This window comes from Jaculus jaculus, chromosome 3, assembly GCF_020740685.1.
Source record: "Jaculus jaculus isolate mJacJac1 chromosome 3, mJacJac1.mat.Y.cur, whole genome shotgun sequence".
Classification (NCBI taxonomy): Eukaryota; Metazoa; Chordata; class Mammalia; order Rodentia; family Dipodidae; genus Jaculus; species Jaculus jaculus.
In genome coordinates, this window is record NC_059104.1 from 65,193,834 (window position 1) to 65,212,080 (window position 18,247).

The window sequence follows — 18,247 nt, forward strand, 5'->3', positions numbered from 1 at the left end:
ACCCCTCCACCAAGAAAAAAATCATACTACTAAGTACATTGTCTTTTCATGTTAAAATGTATTTTGGTAATTATCTTGTTTAGTAGATAAGGACTTTGCCATCGTATAGCTGCATATTTCAATATAATTTATTTATTTTGGTTTTTTGAGGTAAGGTCTCACTCTAGCCCAGGCTGACATGTAATTCACTATGTAGGCTCAAGGTGGCCTTGAACTCATGGTGACCCACCTTCCTCTGCCTTCAGTGCTGGGATTAAAAGCATGTTTCACCATGCCTGGCTTAAAAAAAAGTATTTATTTATTTATTTATTTATTTACTTGAGAGAGAAAAGAGATGGAGATTATATATATATATATATATATATATATATATATATATATATATATATATATATACACACACACACACACACACACACACACACACACACACACACTCACACACACACGGAGAGAGAAAGAAAGGGAGAGAAAATGGGCATACCAGGGCTTCCAGCTGCTGCAAATGAACTCCAGGTGCATGTACCACCTTGTGTATCTGGCTTACATGAGTCCTGGGCAATTGAGCCATCTCTCTATCCCTACAAAATATTTTAATCTACACAACTCCATAGCGTTGGAGAGATAAATAGCTTAGTGGTTAAGGAGCTTGCCTGCAAAGCCTAAGGACCTAGGTTCAACTCCCTGGGACCCATGTAAACCAGTTTCACATGGTGGTGCATGCATCTGGAATTCATTTTCAGTGGCTAGAGGCCCTGGTGTGCCCATATTCTTCCCCTCCCATAAATAATAAATAAATAAATAATGTTTTTTTTAAAAAAAACAACACCATCGTTTATTCAAAGAACTCTCTGTTGACAAATAGTTATCTTTACTACCACATTCACCTGCTGCAAAATATATTTTCTTCAACTTTTTTATTAATGTGTGTTGTACTCAGCTCCATGGTTCTGGGATGAACATCAAACCAGACAGTTTGTGAAAGGAAGGGGTTTACTTCAGCTCACAGATCCAGGGGAAGTTCCATCAGTGGTGGAAGAAGCTGGCTCCAATCCATAGAGCCAGGCAGAGAGACACACCAACAGCCAGCACCACAAACCAGCACAAATAGAGCTCAAACTGCTCTTTCCACACTTTGGGGCTGGAATCAAGATCCGCCCCCAAACACACTTTAAGGCTGGACTCCAGGATATGCCCCCAGTGACACCTCCTCTAGAAGGCTGCTGGAGACTTAAGCAGGAAGCGTAGCCTTAACCAGAAATCTATGAGGCTATGGGGGCACACATACAAATTCAATCCACCTGAGTGTGCATGCCCACCCACGTGTGCATTGGGTATTCTGAGCTTTCTTGCCACTGAGAATGAACTCCAGATGTTTGCCCCACTTCTTGTATTTGGCTTGCATGAGTGGTTTGGGAATTGAACCTGAGCTGACAGGCTTTGCAAGCAAGTGCTAAGCAATCTTCCCAGCCCCAAATGTCTTATCTTTGTTCATCTGATAAGTAAGAAATGGTGTCAAGAAGCCAGGCATGGTGGTGCATGCCTTTAATCCCAGCACTCCAGAGGCAGAGGTAGGTGGATCGCTGTGAGTTCAAGACCACCTTGAGACTACATAGTGAATTCTAGGTCAGCCTGGTCTGCAGAAGGAGACCCTACCACAAAAAAAAAAGAAAGGAAGGAAGGAAGAAAGAAAGAAAAGAAATGGTGTCAAGAGTATAATTTTAGTTTTTATCTTTTGTATTATGAACACGGCTTTTTATGTATTTATCAGCCATTTATAGTTCCTTTTCTTTTTTAAAAGAATATTTCATTTATTTATTTATTTGCAAGTAGAGAGGGAGCAAGCATGAATGAGCATGCCAGGGCCTCTGCCACTGCAAATGACCTCCAGATGCATATGCTGTTTGGTGCATCTGGCCTTATATGGGTCCTGAGGGATCAAACCTGGGTCATTAGGCATTGTAAGCAAGCACCTTAGCCACTGAGCCCTATAGTTCTTTTTCTGTGAACTCTGATTACATCCCTCTTCCATTGGCTGTTTTTTCTTTTCTTTTTTGTTTGGTGGCTGATCTTGTTCTTCTTGTCTTACAATGTTGGCCTTGTACTCTCCATGAATCCTTATGTGCCTACATGGCCCGAGCCTTCTGAGCAAAAGACATAGAAGAATAACTAACAGTCTTGGTTGTTAGTACATATTTTTGAAGAGATTTAGAGATGTACTCCCTTGAGGAGGTCCTGGGCAAGGGCTTGTACCTACAATCACCTTTCTCATTTCAGAGTGATGAGTAATGTCCCTGTTAGGAAGTGAGTGGGACAGATGTGTTAGCAGCATTATACAATCTCAGTCTCCTGGTTTGAGGGCTCTTTTGCAGTACCCCCACTGCATATGCTGTAGTATCTGACCTGTATTCCACTCTTGGAGTACTGGGGAGAAACCAGTGCAACATGCTGCTCTGACTATTGTTTTTGCACAAATAATAAACCATATGTATTTGTGACCCATACATTTTATGTATCACATAAGAATATGTATACAGAAACAGAAGACATCCTGAACTGTCAGTCACTTAATACCTTTTTTGGAAACATTAATGCCTACCTGGTTCCAGAGCATGCACTTCCAAACAATCCAAAGCCCCTCCACTAAGCTTATTAAACTCTAAGACATTATGACATATTCATAAAGTGATAGTATTGAGGCTATTGTTGAGCATTTATTTTTTAATCTGTTCTGGAGATGGAGGTATGTAAGAAGGAAAACAACAGTGATATTTGGCAAAAAGAGCATTGCTACAGAAAAATATGGTCACTGGAAGTCAAGGTATGGCAAGACAGAGTCAAGCTACTGTGGAAATCTCTAGATAGAGTACACGTCAGTTGATGAGGATGGCAAGAGTGCATGGGGTTAGCAGTCACTGAGGCAGTAGAAGGCGTTAAGAGAACCGGTTCTAGCTCATTTCTGAGCGAGCTATGTGACTCTGTGTCCTCATTTATAAAATGGAAATGGCAGTACTTATTTGATAGTGATTTTTATTGACATAAAAATACATTTCATTTATGTTTGAATTTATATTATACTTATTTATATGTGTTGACAGTTAAATGAACCAGTTTTGAACTGGTTCAAATGTTTCTTTGTCTAGTTATACTTCCACATGCCTATCCACTCTTCACCAAATCTAAGTATAAAAACATTACAAAAATAAAGATAAAACATTGCAATAGCCAGGCATGAGGGCACATGTCTTTAATCTTAGTAGTTGCAAGGCTGAAGAAGAGAGATAACTATGAGTTTGAGGTCAGCCTGGGACTACAGAGCAAGTTCCAAGTCAGCCTGGGCTTGAGCTTACTTAGCATGCATGAAGCCCTAGATTGGCTCCCCAACACCATATAAAAACTGGATGGTGATGCATGACTGTAAATGCCAGCTCTCAGGAGGTGGAGGCAGAAGGACATGGAGTTCAAGGTCATCCCCTCTACATAGTCTGGAGCCAGCCAAGTCTAAGTGAGTCCTCGGAGAGAAAGAAAGACAGAGGGACAGAGACAGAGATATCAAAAACCTTTATTTCTGAAGAAGACAGAACATTCATTCATAACTTTACCTGTGTCCTCATTCCTTATGGAAGCTAGCTTCCCGTGTCATGTATAACTTTCATTATGCCGAGCATGGTGGTCTTAGCATAGCTGTGAATTCAAGGCCACCCTGAGACTACATAGTAAATTCCAAAAAGAATTTGAGACCAGCCTGAGCTATATAATAGTAAGACCCTGGAGAATAGAAAAGGAAGTGAGGGAAAGAGGAGAAAGAAAGAAGAACTTTTCCTCTCCTAAAGTCCCTCTACTCCCATACCCACTCAGTCCTCCTCCTCCCTTGTCTGTAGAGCAGACCTGAACACGTTGTTCATTACTTAAGCAAATTTCACTTAGTCACATTTACTTTCAATAGATGTCAGCAGATGGCATTACTGTCATGCTCTCATAATGGCAAAATAGTCACATGGCCACGCCTTCAATTCGTGAGCCTTTGGGAGATATTTCAGACTATCAAACCATAACAGAGCGCATTTATTTTAATTTCTTGATTTTTCTAATTATTCTATGATTAAGTACATTTTAAAATAAATACACAATGATATATCTTAATTTTTTGCATATTTTTATCTAATCTTAAATTGTTCATAAAAAAAACTTGGTGTGGTAGCATACACCTTTAATCCCAGCACTCAAGAGACAGAGGTGGGGAATTGCTGTGAGTTCTAGGCCATCCTGAGACTATATAGGTAATTCCAGGTCAGCCTCAGCTAGAGAAGCTAGAGAGATGGCTTAGCAGTTAAGGCACTTGCCTGCAAAGTAAGCCACAATGCACAAGGTAGCACATGCATCTGGAGTTTGTTTGCAGTGTCTGGAAGCCCTGGCACCCATATTCTCTCTCCCTCTCTCTCCCTCCCTCTCTCTCTGTCAAATAAACAAAATAAAATAAGAAAGAAGAAAGGAAAGGGGGGAAAAAGGTATCCAGAGAGGGGATAATGCATAAGATATAATGAAATGCTAATACTGAAGTCTGCATAAAGGCTATTATTTGTTTGTTTTGATTTCTAGTTTTCACTATCTTGTGTCAGAGTGGCCTCAGACTCATAGCAGTCCTCCTACCTCTGCATCCAAAGTAATGGGATTAAAGGCATGCACCACCACACCAGGTTTGTTTTATTTTCATTTATTTATTTTTTTTGAGGTAGGTCTCACTTTAACCCAGACTGACGTAGAATTCACTATGTAGCCTCAGGTTGGCCTTGAACTCATAGTGATCCTCCTACCTCTCTGCCTCCAAAGTGCTGGGATTTTTTTTAACTTTAGGGTATGCTTTTTACACTATTTTTGTAATTTTCCCCTAAGTCTAAAATTGCTTGAGGGCTAGAGAGATGGCTTAGTGGTTAAGGTGCTTGCCTGCAAAGCCAAGGGACCCAGGTTCATTTCCATAGGACCCACATAAGCCAGATGCACAAGGTGGCACATACGTCGAGAGTTTGTTTGCAGTGGCAAAGGCCCTGGCACGTGCATTCTCTTTCTCTATCTGCCCTCCTCAAATAAATGAACAAAAATTTTAAAGTAGCTGGGCGTGGTGGCGCACGCCTTTAATCCCAGTACTCGGAAGGCGGAGGTAGGAGGATTGCCATGAGCTCGAGGCCACCCTGAGACTCCAAAGTAAATACCAGGTCAGCCGAGGCTACAGTGAGACCCTACCTCAAAAAACAAAACAACAACAAAAAAAATTTTAAGTAAATAAATAAAATAAAATAAATCACTTCAAAATTCCAAAATATCTCTTTCCATATATGTATATATGTTCTTTTAAAAAATGGGAATGCAAGCCAGGTGTAGTGCATATGTCTTTAATCCCAGCACTCAGGAGGCAGAGGTAGAAGGATTGCCATGAGTTTGGGGTCAGCCTGAGATTACATAGCAAATGCTAGGTCAGCCAGAGCTATAGTGAGACCCTACCTCAAAAAAACAAAAACAAACTCCAGGAATGGTAAAATTCTGCACTGGGTAAAAAAAAAAAAATTGTAAAATTCTGCTCTAGTTGAGGTCACATGCTAGCCACATTTGATAATGAGCTACACTGAGCTAGGATTTGTCTGCCATCTTAAATATGAAAGAAATCAGCAAGTACATGACAAGATTACATGCATGTGAATCAGTTTTAGAAATTCAGAATTGGAGCTGGCAAGGTGGCACATGCCTTCAATCCCAGCACTCGGGAGGCAGAGGTAGGAAGATCACTTTGAGTTAGAGGCCACCCTGAGACTCATATCATGAATTCCAGGTCAGCCTAGGCTAGAGTGAGACCTTAACTAACTACCTTCAAAAGCAAAACAAAAAACGTGGCATGTTCTCTCTCATATGTGGATCCTAGCTACAAATGATTGGACTTCTGTGTGAGTAGGGAGAAAACTCAGTAGCAGAGGCCAGTAAGCTAGAAAGGAGATATAAAGGGAATAGAAAGGAAGGAAGGGAGGACTTAATAGGATGGTGTTGTATATATGTAAGTATAATAACAGATTGATGGAGATTAAAAGGCCTAAATGAGGTCAGGGGAAGAGATTGAGTAAAGGAAAGGTGGAGGGAGGGCTAATCAAAATCTAAGATGATATAAATAAGTTATATGGAAACCTACTTTTTTGGACACACAGGAGCCATAGATTGTTACTAGAAGATTTTCAGTGCCAGGGATGGGATATGTTCCAGTGAGTTGTTGGCCAGGGTTGTTATGCCCCCAAAACATTATAGGCCATTGAAGAAGCCTTTTGGTTTCCCACCAGAAATAGATGATAAAACCCTATTGTTGAAGACTCCACATACTTGGGCTACAAGGTCACTGAGAAATCCTGCTGGAGCTGAACTGAAAACCTCCTCCATGTAGACCAGCTGACAGAAAGCTAGAAAAAGCCACACTGCATGCAGTTTTATAGGAGAGAGCGAGAAATCGCCAATGAAGATACTCAACAGTGGACACTTCAAGACTTATATTTTGGCCAGCTAGGCCAAATGAACCAACAGGTGCAATAGTGGCACATCTGTTATGGGGAAACCAACTGCCCTTTAATTTTACTGGAGGCCCACTCCATAGGAGGGAATACATTCCTGATATGAAAACGTATGACGGGGTAGTTATGAGCCCTAGTGGTAAAACATCTGCTGGTGTCTGCCTAAATGTATATACTATGCTCACCAAACTGCCCAGTAAGCACTTCTCTTAATGTTCATATCTATACATTAATGCTACTCTCACTTTTGATTAGAGAAGCTTCTATCTTCAGATGGCAGTGACCTTGGGATGACTCAGAAGGCACCATGGTGCTGACAAGAAGTGACAAAGGAGTGCTCAGTACTGCAATATCTCTATCACCCCTTCCAAGGCTCAGGGTACATTGTGGAACAGGTGGCAGAAAAAAAAAAAAAAAAAAGAGCCAAAGGAAGGGTAGGACTCCTTACAACTTGCTCGTGCAGACACAAAATGGCCTGGATATCCATGACCTCACAGTGCCTGATACTCCCTACACAAGACCATCATAATAGGAGGAAAAGATGATGACACCAAAATAAAAGAGAGACTGATTGAAAGGGGGAGGGGATATGATGAAGAGTAGAGTTTTAAAGGGGAAAGTGGGGGGAGGGAGGGAATTACCATGGGATATTGTTTACAATCATGGAAGTTGTAAATAAAAAGTAAATTAAACTAAACAAAAAAAAATTTGAGCCAGGAGTGGTGGCGTAAGCCAGGCGTGGTGGTGCACGCCTTTACTCCCCCAGCACTTGGGAGGCAGAAGTAGGAGGATTGCTGTGAGTTCAAGACCACCCTGAGACTACATAGTGAATTTCAGGTCAGCCTGGGCTAGAGTGAGACCCTACCTCGTAAAACCAAAAAAAAAAAAAAAGAAAGAAAGAAAGAAAAAAAATTGGAACTGAATGATAAATCTACAGTACTATTATTTTTTTTAATTTTTTATTTATCTATTTGAGAGCGACAGACACAGAGAGAAAGACAGGTAGAGGGAGAGAGAGAGAATGGGCGCGCCAGGGCTTCCAGCCTCTGCAAACGAACTCCAGACGTGTGCGTCCCCTTGTGCATCTGGCTAACGTGGGACCTGGGGAACCGAGCCTCGAACGGGGGTCCTTAGGCTTCACAGGCAAGCGTTTAACCGCTAAGCCATCTCTCCAGCCCCTACAGTACTATTATCGAGAATATTGTTTTAAGAACAAGTGATAACGCTCAGTGCTAAAGCATGTGAAAAGGCCTGGGCTCAATCCCCAGCTGACATGCAAAAACAAAGATCCCTGTGCTTAAACTGTTGACTAATTGTTGTCATCTTTGCGTCTTCTCCCAGTCGGAGGCATCCGCCAGGGAGTCAGCACCTACATAAATTTTCATTTCTGTCTGAATTTGTAACTCACATGGGCAGAAGTTCTGCACAGTATTTTTCTGTGTTCCCAGCTCTTCCTGTGAGCCAAGAAGAGCATGACGGAAGTAGATAGGGAAGTCAAGTGTATCTTAGGAGGGAGAATGGCAGGGACTGAGAGAATCAATAAAGAAGTTACCTTGAAAAGAATCTTCCCCGAGGCTCATATTTGACATTTTTTAAATTGACTTGTAAGGACCCCAACTAAAAGTGCATTTTCTGCAGAGTGCATGACCCAGTTGTATGAAGAAATCTTAAATGCCAGTCTCAAGGCTCAATTATTTGAAACTATGTGTGACAGCAGAAATTCACAATAAATTCTCTAAATAAATGAGTTGCGGGGATGGCTCAGTCATTAAAGGCACTTGCTTGCAAAGCCCGATGGCCTGGGTTTAATTCCCCAGTGTTCATTTAAGGCCAAATGCACAAAGTGCAAAGCAGTGTGTGCATCCGGAGCTTGTTTACAGCACAACAAGCTCTGGTATGCCCATTCCCTCTCTCATTTCAAATAACCAAGTGAAAAAAATTACACAAATGACCCAGTAATAGTGCAGGTCTGTCGTGGACCACTAATGTGCACAGATGTCAGTCACTGCCGCCATGTCTGGGGGAAGGAGCTGGAGGGATTCAGTGGATAAACTCTCAGCATCTGATTTCTTCTGCATGCCTGGGTGGGTTGTAGTGTGTGTGTGTGTTTGTGTGCGTGTGTGTGTGTGTGTGCGTGTGTGTGTCTGTATGTCTCATGCTGTGCCCTGTGTGCTTTCCTGCAGCAGAGTACACTCATTTTTGGTGGCCAGAACACGACATCAGGTCTCTCCACTGCTCATCTAGTTGTAGTTGAGTAATTCTCTTTACTGGTCCCGAAGCCTGCAGAGTTTTTTTTGAAAGCCCCACAATTCTGATCCTTTGGTCTCTGCTCCCCCCCCCCAAGATTGGGGATACATATTTTGTGGTCATGCCTCACTGTTTATGTGGGTCCCGAGGATCCCCTTTCTCAAGCCTCCTCAGGTCCTCATTCTTGCACAAGAAATGCGCTTAACCAATGAGGCCTCTCTCCAGCCCTGAGCATATGACTTTTATCTGCAAACTTCAAAAAAAATATTTATTTGAAAGAGGCACGGAGAGGGCTGGAGAGATGGCTTAGTGGTTAAGGTGCTTGCCTATAAAGCCTAATAACCTGCACTAGATTCTCCAGTACCCACGTGAAGCCAGGTGCACAAAGTGATGCATGCATCTGGAGTTCATTTGCAGTGGCTAAAGGCTCTTGCACATCTTTCTCTTCTTCCAAATAAATAAAAATATTTTTTTTAAACAAAGGAAGAGGCAGAGAATTGGGTGTACCAGGGCCTCCAGCCATTGCAAACAAACTCCAGACACATGCACCACCTTGTACATCTAGCTTTGGCTTTGTAGACACTTTAACCATTAAGCCAGCTCTCCACCCCTAATGTGACTTTAGAAATGAACCAATATGAACCAAAATAAGGGACAGTCCTTAGACAAGTATCTGGGCTCTTCGAGGTTCTGTCAGGAAGCATGTTAGACTGCTCACTACTAAAATGCAGATGATACAAGCTATCTAACCAAATAGGTGAGCTCAGGTTCAGGGAAGACACCTAACATCAACCTCTGGCTCCCTATATACACACGTGTATACACACCATGTGCACCACACACATGCAAACAAAATGTTAAAAATATTGTGAGGACGTCAAAACAAACGGGGAAGCAGCTATGGCTGTACAAGCACAAGCCTGTAGTTGCTAGCATGTGAGAGAGGCAGGAGTCATTCTCTCCAGCAAATGCCAGTCTAACTGTCCGTCTCTACAAAGGCTTTGTTCCCTTCTTGCTCTTACCATTCTAGGACCCAGACCTCTGGTTATAGTATCAAGGACTCTTACGTCAGGTTGCTCTGGTTTGGACAACAGTTGCCCATTAAGCAAACTACAGACTGTTAAATGGCCACCTAAATGGCACTGACACTTTTCCCTTCATTTTCTTAAGAATTCATGTCCAGCATGTGGGTTTGATCACCAGGGGGCACGAGTGACCATTTGCTTAGGCTGTTACTAGACAAATTCCAGGTTGCTACATTAACTGGATTTGAGAGAAGGGGCACCCCAGGGCCTTTAGCCTCTACAAATAAACTCCAGATGCATGCACCCCATTATACATCTGGCTTAAAAGGGTACTAGCTTCCCAGGCAAAGGCCTTAACCACTAAGCCATCTCTCCAGACCCAGACCAGATTTTAATGTAGATGGGCTAGGTTGCTTTAATTTCTGGTTAAACATCAACCAGCTGAGGATGATTCCCAGTATTTGGCACGTAAACCCAATCACAATGTTTTCAGAATCACATTCTTCTGTTGGCAGTGAGTTAAAATTATCTATTCACCACTAGTGTTTCAACAATCTTACGTCATTTCCCATTAAGGTATTTTGATCTTTTCCCCAACATAAATGACTGCCAGTTTGCAAAGCCCTGTTCTGGCTACCAGGCGGCTGACATTCATTCCAAGATACTTGGTTCTTCTACTTATGTTAAAAGAAGCTCAGACAGCACTTCACTTCCATCTGAATTAGGTCTTTTTCTTTTGGAAGTCCACAATAACTACTTTCATTGTAGGTGATGAAATGTTTAAGGGTCCACTTCAAACGTCGGCAGGTTTCCCCCTTCACTACAGCAGCTCAGGGTTAAAACTGCTTCTTGCACTCCAGGCTCATTAGTAGCTTCCACTGCAGCAGTTATCTGGAGCCATATAGCCAATGCTACACCAGGCTCTAGCTTCTCCAAGACACGACAGGGTGGATTCAAACATGCTCAAGTAAAAGGTGTTCGATTGAGTTTAAATGCACTTTATTTTTAGACAACCTACATGACATGTTTTTTTTTCCCTTAAAAAAAAAAACAATGCCTCCACTCCAAATAAGTCAGTCAAAATAAAAGGTCAAGATGACATCAGTCCCGTTCTTCTAGTCCTGGTGTTGTATGGATGGCAAGCAGCAGCCGGCTGCGATGACAGGCGATAGATCCAAATGACTGTGGATGTGTTACTGTGAAAACAGAAGAGGACACTGACACCTCGTCCCAACTGAGCACACTTTCTACCATACTGATGTACTCCCCCATTCAATCTAGGCTGCCACACCGACAGACAGAAAGCGCAGGGATTCTTTACTTTTGCATCCTAGTGCAAACCAAAAGAACCACAAACTGTTCCCGGTCTATCAGTGGATGCAGAGTATCCACCAGACTGGAGGAAGCAACCACCAGGAGTTTCACCACCAAATCCAACTCAATGGTAGAGCAGCAATGCCGACACCATGGGTACAATCAGTCCTCCTGCCAACTTTTATCATTTTTCAATAGTTCATTTCACCTAATCTATATGGAACCCTTTGCAAGCCTATATAGATAGATAGATAGATAGATAGATAGATAGATAGATAGATAGATAGATAGATAGATAGATAGATAGATAGATATTTTTTTTTTGTTTTTTCAAGGTAGGGTCTCACTCTGGTCCAGGCTGACCTGGAATTCACTATGGAGTCTCAGGGTGGCCTCGAACTCCCAGCAATCCTCCTACCTCTGCCTCCCAAGTGCTGGGATTAAAGGCATGCACCACGCCCGGCACAAGCTAGAATATTTTAAACACCTCTTTAAAAGGCTGTTTTTGTACAGCCTCCAGTAGTTCTATAGTTGAGGACTTGGCTCTATCTAAACTACCTATGTCAGAGGTTTTAACAGTGCTATGAAACTTCCAATAATCAGTTGTCAATCAATGCTTGGTAAACCAAAGAAAAGGGGAAATTGATACTCACGCAAGTGGTTAAATATGAAACAAAACCGAGGCCACTATATTACACATAAGGGAAATCAATGCAGGTTGTTTCCTATAAAAACTTTTATACCATCTATATTTCAATATACTTTACAACTGTAAGCTTTTCGGAGTATGTTTTCATGTATCCCAGGCTGGCCTTGAACTATGGCTGAGGATTACCTTCCACTTCTGATTCTCTGGCCTCTACCTCCCCAGTACTAGGGATCAAGTCTAAGGATTTGTGCATTCTAGGCAAACACTCCCAACTGAACGACATCCCCAGCCCTCTGTGTATTTTACAATCCTCTTCAGATCCTTAAGACAGCCTGGTTCTCACACCTCTATTTTTAAATTACCAACACACTTCCCCATACTTACACATTTTTCCATTTCTAAACCATCCTTAAAGAAAATCATGAAAGGAGTTACACCATCCTCACGGTAGTCCAGGAGAGCAACCATGCCATCTGGATTCATATTTTCACCAATAAAAAACTGGAGAAACAAGCAAAAAGTATTAAAGGTAAGACCATTATAGAGATGTATGTCAAAGCCCAACGAAGGGCAGCTTCAACATAGAGCTCTGATGCTTAAAAGCAATGCTCATGAGGCTAGAGAGAGGGCTTGGTGGTTAAGGCATTTGCCTGCAAAGCCTAAGGACCTTGGTTCAATTCCCCAGGACCCATGTAAGCCAGATACACAAGATGTCACATTCATCTGCAATGACAGGAGGCCCTAGTGTGCCTATTTTCTGTCAGCCTCTTTCACTCTCAAATAAATAAATAAATAAAAAGCAATGCTCATTACTCACAAGTATCACTTCATCTGACCTAAATGTTAATTAATAATGACTAAAAAATAATGAGAAAGCTACACAAAATAACTTAGGCTTTCTGAGAACCGGTCTTTTTCAACTCTACAAGCAATCCAGACTGCAGTGTGTTTTACTAAATTACATCTGTGAGATACAGCAAAGCTTTCCAGAAGCAGGACCAAAAATCTCCAGTCAAGACATCAAGGACACTCAAGAGTCAGAAGCCAGGACCTAAGTTCCCTGGACAACACAATACTTCTAGAAAAGTATGAAATGGCTCTGTCACGACTTCCATTACAGTGACAATGACAAAGAAACCAATCTTTGTTCTTGCACACAGAACTGTGATATTCATTCATCTATATTTACCTGGTAGTTATTGAAATTAGCAAGAATGTGCTTGATTTGCTCTGCAGCCCCTGTCATGAAAGGCTTTACTCTTTCCGGTTTCTGTTCTTCAAGTTTGCCTTTGAGTCTAAAACGGTAATTTGTAAAACACTTTTATGTCTTGGGTCACAAGATACTCCACAGAAGGAAAAACTCAAGAAGTATTTAAAATTCCAAGCATATCAACTAATTTCAAGTAACCATTTCATCCCACTATGCCCCAATTAATGAATTTCAAGCACTCTTTTAAGCTCATTAATTAAAAACAGTAAGGTAGAACCTTTCAATAGTAGGTCTACTACTAAAGTGACTAGCAAATTTACATCTTCTAAGATTCTAGACATCAGAGTATTCCCAAATCACTTACGACTTCATGTAATCTTTGATGTACTTCTTGTAGGCCTCTTTTGTGAAGCTGGTTTCCTGAAGGTGATGGTTCATGACAATGTCAACACCGGTGACTACTGTGCTTTCAGTACCTTCGCCCTCCGGGCCTTCAGCGGAGGCATTTCCACCGATGAGCGAGTCATCGATGTTACCCTCTGTCCTACTGACCATCTGGATTAAGAAAAGTTAGTTTACTTAACCAAAGGGGGAAACAAAAACCACCTTCAAGTCCTGTCTGCGTCCTAGCCCAGCTTAGCTAACAATCATGTCATCAAACATTCTTGGTTCTTGTAGATAACCACGAAAGCACCATTTTGAGGAAACAGGAAGTGTCAATTTCCTGAAACAACTCCAGATTTATGGACTGGGAAGTCAAGGAAACAAGTGGAAGCTGGTTCAAGCCGTGGACTCTCCGGTCGGGTCACCGCAGGGTAAGCGGGGCGGGCGCCAGCACCGAAGCTCCCCAAGCGGAGACAATATGTCCCCGACCGCCCGGAAGGAGGATGGGCGCAGAGTGCGTGGACCTATTTGCAGGCTCGGCTCCGCCTCCACTTTTCTAGAAAAACCCAGGCGCGGTAGGAACGTGTCCTCCGCCAGGAGGTGGCGGCGAGGATTGCACCAGGCCAGGCGGGGGAGCGGAGGAAACCCGACCCGGCCTGGCCCTGCCCCGCGTCCCCGGCGGCCGCCCGACTCACCTTGCCCTCCACCTCCAGGCACAGGCCGTCCGCGATCTCCCGGATCTTGTAGATGTCAGAGAACAGCTCATCGTCTGCCCGGGACAGAACAGCTCGTCACGGGGCGCCCAGCACGGCCCGCCCCGCCATGCCCTCGCGCCAGCCCGGGACGCGCCGCGGCTCCCGGCCGGCCCACCCGCGGCACTCGGCCCGTCCCTCCCCGACCCCACGGGGGCCTGCGGGCGGAGGCCGGGGAGGGGCAGGCGGGACTCACGGCTGATGAGGTCCCGGTAGATGATCATGATGGCGGCTGGAGGGAGACGGCGGCGGCACTAGCCTAGGAGCTCGGAGCGAGCGCGGTGCAGCCGGAGCGGCGCTCGGGGGGAGGGGGGAGCGGGCGGAAAAGGCCGAGGCGAGCGCTTCCCCAACCTCATATAGAGGGCACGTCCCTTACGTCATCGCCCGCTGCGCCTCCGGAAGTGGCGCGAGCAGTGACGTGGCACGCACAGCCACGCGAAGGCGTGATCACGGCGCGGCCGGAGGGTCAGGGTGAGGGTGGGGGTGGCGCGCATCCGGGAGCTTGGCGCGGAGACACAATGCGGCGTCGCCCGAGTGGGGGTGCGGTTGGGGGTGGGGGTGGGGGTGGGGGTGGGGGTGGGGGCGGGGGTGGGGGTGGGGGTGGGGGTGGGGGCGGGGGTGGGGGTGGGGGTGGGAGCGGGCGGGGGCGAAGGGGAGGGACGGGCTCCCAGGCCTAGGGCGCTGAGTAGGGCATGTTGGCAGCTAAGTCCGCCCCTCAGCTCCCAGCGCATAGGAGGGTCTGGGCCTAGCGGCGCTCAATCGTCATTGCTCCAAGCTACCGTGCTATGCCAAGCAAAATTTAAGGGGTTGGAGTAAATAATCCCAGCACTCGGGAGGCAGAGGTAGAAGGATCGCCGTGAATTGAGGCCACCCTAAGACTACATAGTGAATTCCAGGTCAGCCTGAGTTAGAGTGAAACCATACCTCGAAAAACCAAATTAAAAAAAAGCATGCACCACCATTCCCGGCTTACAGGTGGCTTTTTTTGGAGCCTGCAGTTTTTAATCTACCAGTCAAATAGTACTGTGATGCATGCTTTTTAAAAAATTACTTTTGTTTGTTTATTACAGAGAGAGAGAGAGAGAATGGGCACACTAGGGCCTCTAGCCACTGCAGAGAAACTCCAGAAGCACATGCCACCATGTGCATCTGGCTTACGTGGGATATGGGGAATAGAACCTGGGTCCTTAGGCTTTAAAGGCAAGTGCCTTAACCAATAAGCCATCTCTCTAGCCCCTGGTGCATGCTTTTGATCCCAGCCCTGGGGAAGCTGAGGAAGGAGGATCACAGGGAAGAGGCCACCCTATCTACAGTGTGAGTTCCAGGACAGCCTGGGCTAAAATGAGATCCTGCCTCAGGGGAAAAAGAAAACATGTCAGCTGGACACCAGCCCTTTGTTACTTTTGTTTCTTCCTCCTTGGAACTTTTTGGGGGGCTTTTTCCTACTGGTGGTCCCTCCCTTCTTCCTTTCATCCTCCCCTCCCCTCTCTTCCTTTGGGTTAAGCTTAGGAGGTTAAGACTCCAAGGCAGGCTAAGGTGAATTTTTGGCTTTATCTTTTACTAGTCCTTTGACCTTAGGAAAGTCAGCCTCCTCAGTGTAAAATGGAATTTTTGTTTTCTTTACCTTTTTTTTTTTTTGAGGCAGGATCTCTCTGTAGCCCAAGCTGACCTGGAATTCACTCTGTAGTCACAGACTGGCCTCGAATTCATGGTAAACTTCCTACTCTGCCTCCCAAAAGCTAGGATAAAAATGTGCATGTGCCACACTCAGTTAAAATGGAATTTTTAAACCGGGTGTGGTGGCGCACACATTCAATCCCAGCACTTGGGAGACAGAGGTAGGAGGATTGCCATGAGTTAGAGGCCACCCTGAAACTACAGAGTGAATTCTAGGTCAGCTTGGGTTACAGTGAAATCCTACCTTGAAAAACCAAAAACGAAAAAAGAAAAAGATTTTTTTTTTGAGTTTAATAAATTAAGGAGAAATTGCCCAGTACCTTTAACAGGTGATCCATAAATATTTGTAGAGTTTGTATGCATAATTCTTCCCAAATTTTATCACACATATAATACACATTAAGTTTATTTTAAGAGAGTTATGGAAGTAGTGAAACAAAACTGGACATCTATAAAATTAAGAAATTTTTTGTTCGTTTTTTTCAAGGTACTGAAGGAGGATAGGAGAAAGCTAGCTTATTTTTAAAGGGAGTTTCAGTTAGAGATTGAGGTCCAAAGAAAACCAGGAGGAGATGCCACTCTACATGCCACCTTACCCGGACACAGAAATGGAACTCCCCTCCGATCAAGATTGATCTACAGCACCCCCTGCTGACCATAGTCTAGTGCACTACCTGGATGGGCTGGCTCTGGGATTGAGGGGTTAATGACTATCTGAAAATAGGAAGTCTTGGGAACATCTGAGACTTTCAGTCCCAGCCAAGTTGGGTAACTCCCTTGACTGATAAACTTCCCTTAACTCAAAGGCCTTGAGAACAGAAACCATCTGAGGCATCGTGTCTTAGACAAGCTCACTGAAACAGTTTATTCTGATTCTTTCAGAGCAAGACCACAAATAGCTACAGTTCCTTATCAACTGCCCTTAAATCTATACCTGGTTCTGTCTCTTTACCTCAGGGGTCTCCTTATAAGCTTGAACTCCAGTTCAGTGCTCTGATTCAGGCTCCATCCCACTGGAAAATTGCAGCCCCGCCCTCTGCTTCAGTTAACAGTTTGAGATCATGTCGTGTTTTTCTTTCTCACTTTCCTTATGTTTCTGGTGCTGTGACTCAGATCGGAGCCCTCACGGGGCTTTTGAGCTGAGTGACCCCTCCTCTTTCCTCCTTTCTCTCTTTCCACCCTGCCGTGTTTCACTCCGTCAGGAGCACAGCCACTCCCCGTGCTCACTGTTTTGGAATAAGCAGCTGCCAGCTGTGACCTAAGACCTGCAGGCTTCTGTAGCCTTGGTCTATGTGAGCAACGCAAATCCCGTTCAACCTCTTGCCATTCAGGGAATTGTATTGGTGTTCTGTGTAAACCCAGCTTAATACCTGGTGGCTTCTTCCTTTTCTTCTTCCTTCATCCACCTCCCTCCCCCCCCCCCCACCTCGACTTTTGAACTCCAGATGAGAGGTCATTCACCACTTGACTGACTTCCATCCACATCCTCATCACATTCTAACCTTTGGGACAAGGTCACTCTCAGTCTGTGGCAGAGGCGCCCCATCTCAGACCCTAGAAACTCCAGGAGTTTCTCACTCCCCTCTGTCCATGGCTGACTGGAGGCTCTGGAAGCCCCAACAATTATTGCTCCACTGGACATCCCAATAATTATGGGTGTGGGGACACTCCCTCCTAATTCTTGAGTCACTCCTCACTGCCCTTCCTAAGCCTTGGAGTTGTTCTTGCTGGTGGGATGAGCCACTCCACTTAGTCCTTGTCCTCCAAAATGGGTTCTAAATTATCTGTTCCAAAAGACACTCCATTGACATGTCTCAGAGCTAATTTAAAGGAATTTGAACTAACTGAGCTCCTACACACCAAATTACCCTAACTTTCTGTTCAAATTTGGCCACAATATTTCCTAGATAATGGCTGCCTCTGTCCAGAGTTCAAAACTTTTGATTTCAACATTCTCACTGATCTCCATAACTTTCTCCTACAATGCAGCAAATGGTCCAAGGTTCCCTCCTCTGCTCCCACCCCTCCCTAAAATTATTTCATGCACACAGTTTTGCCAGCTGGGCATGACTTGTCAGGGTCCCTTCCTCTCGGACAAAATTCGAGCCATCCCACTAAATCAAATACAAACCCTGCCTCAAGGTAAAAAAACTAAACTAAACTAAAAACCTGTCTTTACTGGGCCTCTTTAATTCCTTCTTCATATGGATATCTAATTTTTTCTCCTTGTTAGAATTTAAAATCACTCCACAGCTTCTAGGGTGTTTTTCTTTCTTTTCTGTTCTCCCCTTCTGTTCATTCCACTCAGCCAAAGAGACACTGACAACTGAGGTGGGGCAATCTTAGTACATAGAAACTTAACCCTTAAATGGCTAGAAAAAAACAGTGCCTACCCCACAGGTAGATATAGATAAAAATCAATAGATAAACACCAAGGGAAGTCC

The 18,247-nt window shown here is 44.2% G+C and overlaps 2 protein-coding genes and 1 non-coding gene across 3 annotated transcripts in view; 1 reads left to right on the forward strand and 2 right to left on the reverse strand.

Moving 5' to 3' along the window:
- The window catches only part of Slc25a30 (solute carrier family 25 member 30), a 180,685-nt gene that overhangs the window by 44,104 nt on the left and 118,334 nt on the right, over positions 1–18,247 (forward strand). The gene's annotated exons all lie outside the window — the stretch shown is intronic.
- Positions 10,800–14,480, reverse strand: Tpt1 (tumor protein, translationally-controlled 1). Its single transcript, XM_045145320.1, has 6 exons — positions 14,323–14,480; positions 14,070–14,143; positions 13,355–13,545; positions 12,970–13,075; positions 12,165–12,281; positions 10,800–11,013 (listed from the first exon to the last, which is right to left on the reverse strand). The coding sequence occupies exons 1-6, from the start codon at positions 14,348–14,350 to the stop codon at positions 11,011–11,013; spliced, it is 519 nt and encodes a 172-aa protein (XP_045001255.1). The 5' UTR covers positions 14,351–14,480; the 3' UTR covers positions 10,800–11,010.
- LOC123459935 lies at positions 11,074–11,200 on the reverse strand. The gene has a single exon (XR_006636667.1). It is a non-coding gene; the product is annotated as a small nucleolar RNA SNORA31 (small nucleolar RNA).

Coding starts and splice junctions, on each gene's coding strand:
- Tpt1 (XM_045145320.1), bottom strand. CDS start 14,350: ATGATCATCTACCGGGACCTCATCAGCC. Junction 14,144..14,322: donor CTACCGGGACCTCATCAGCC/GTGAGTCCCGCC, acceptor TGTCCCGGGCAG/ACGATGAGCTGTTCTCTGAC. Junction 12,282..12,969: donor CTAATTTCAATAACTACCAG/GTAAATATAGAT, acceptor TTGTTTCTCCAG/TTTTTTATTGGTGAAAATAT.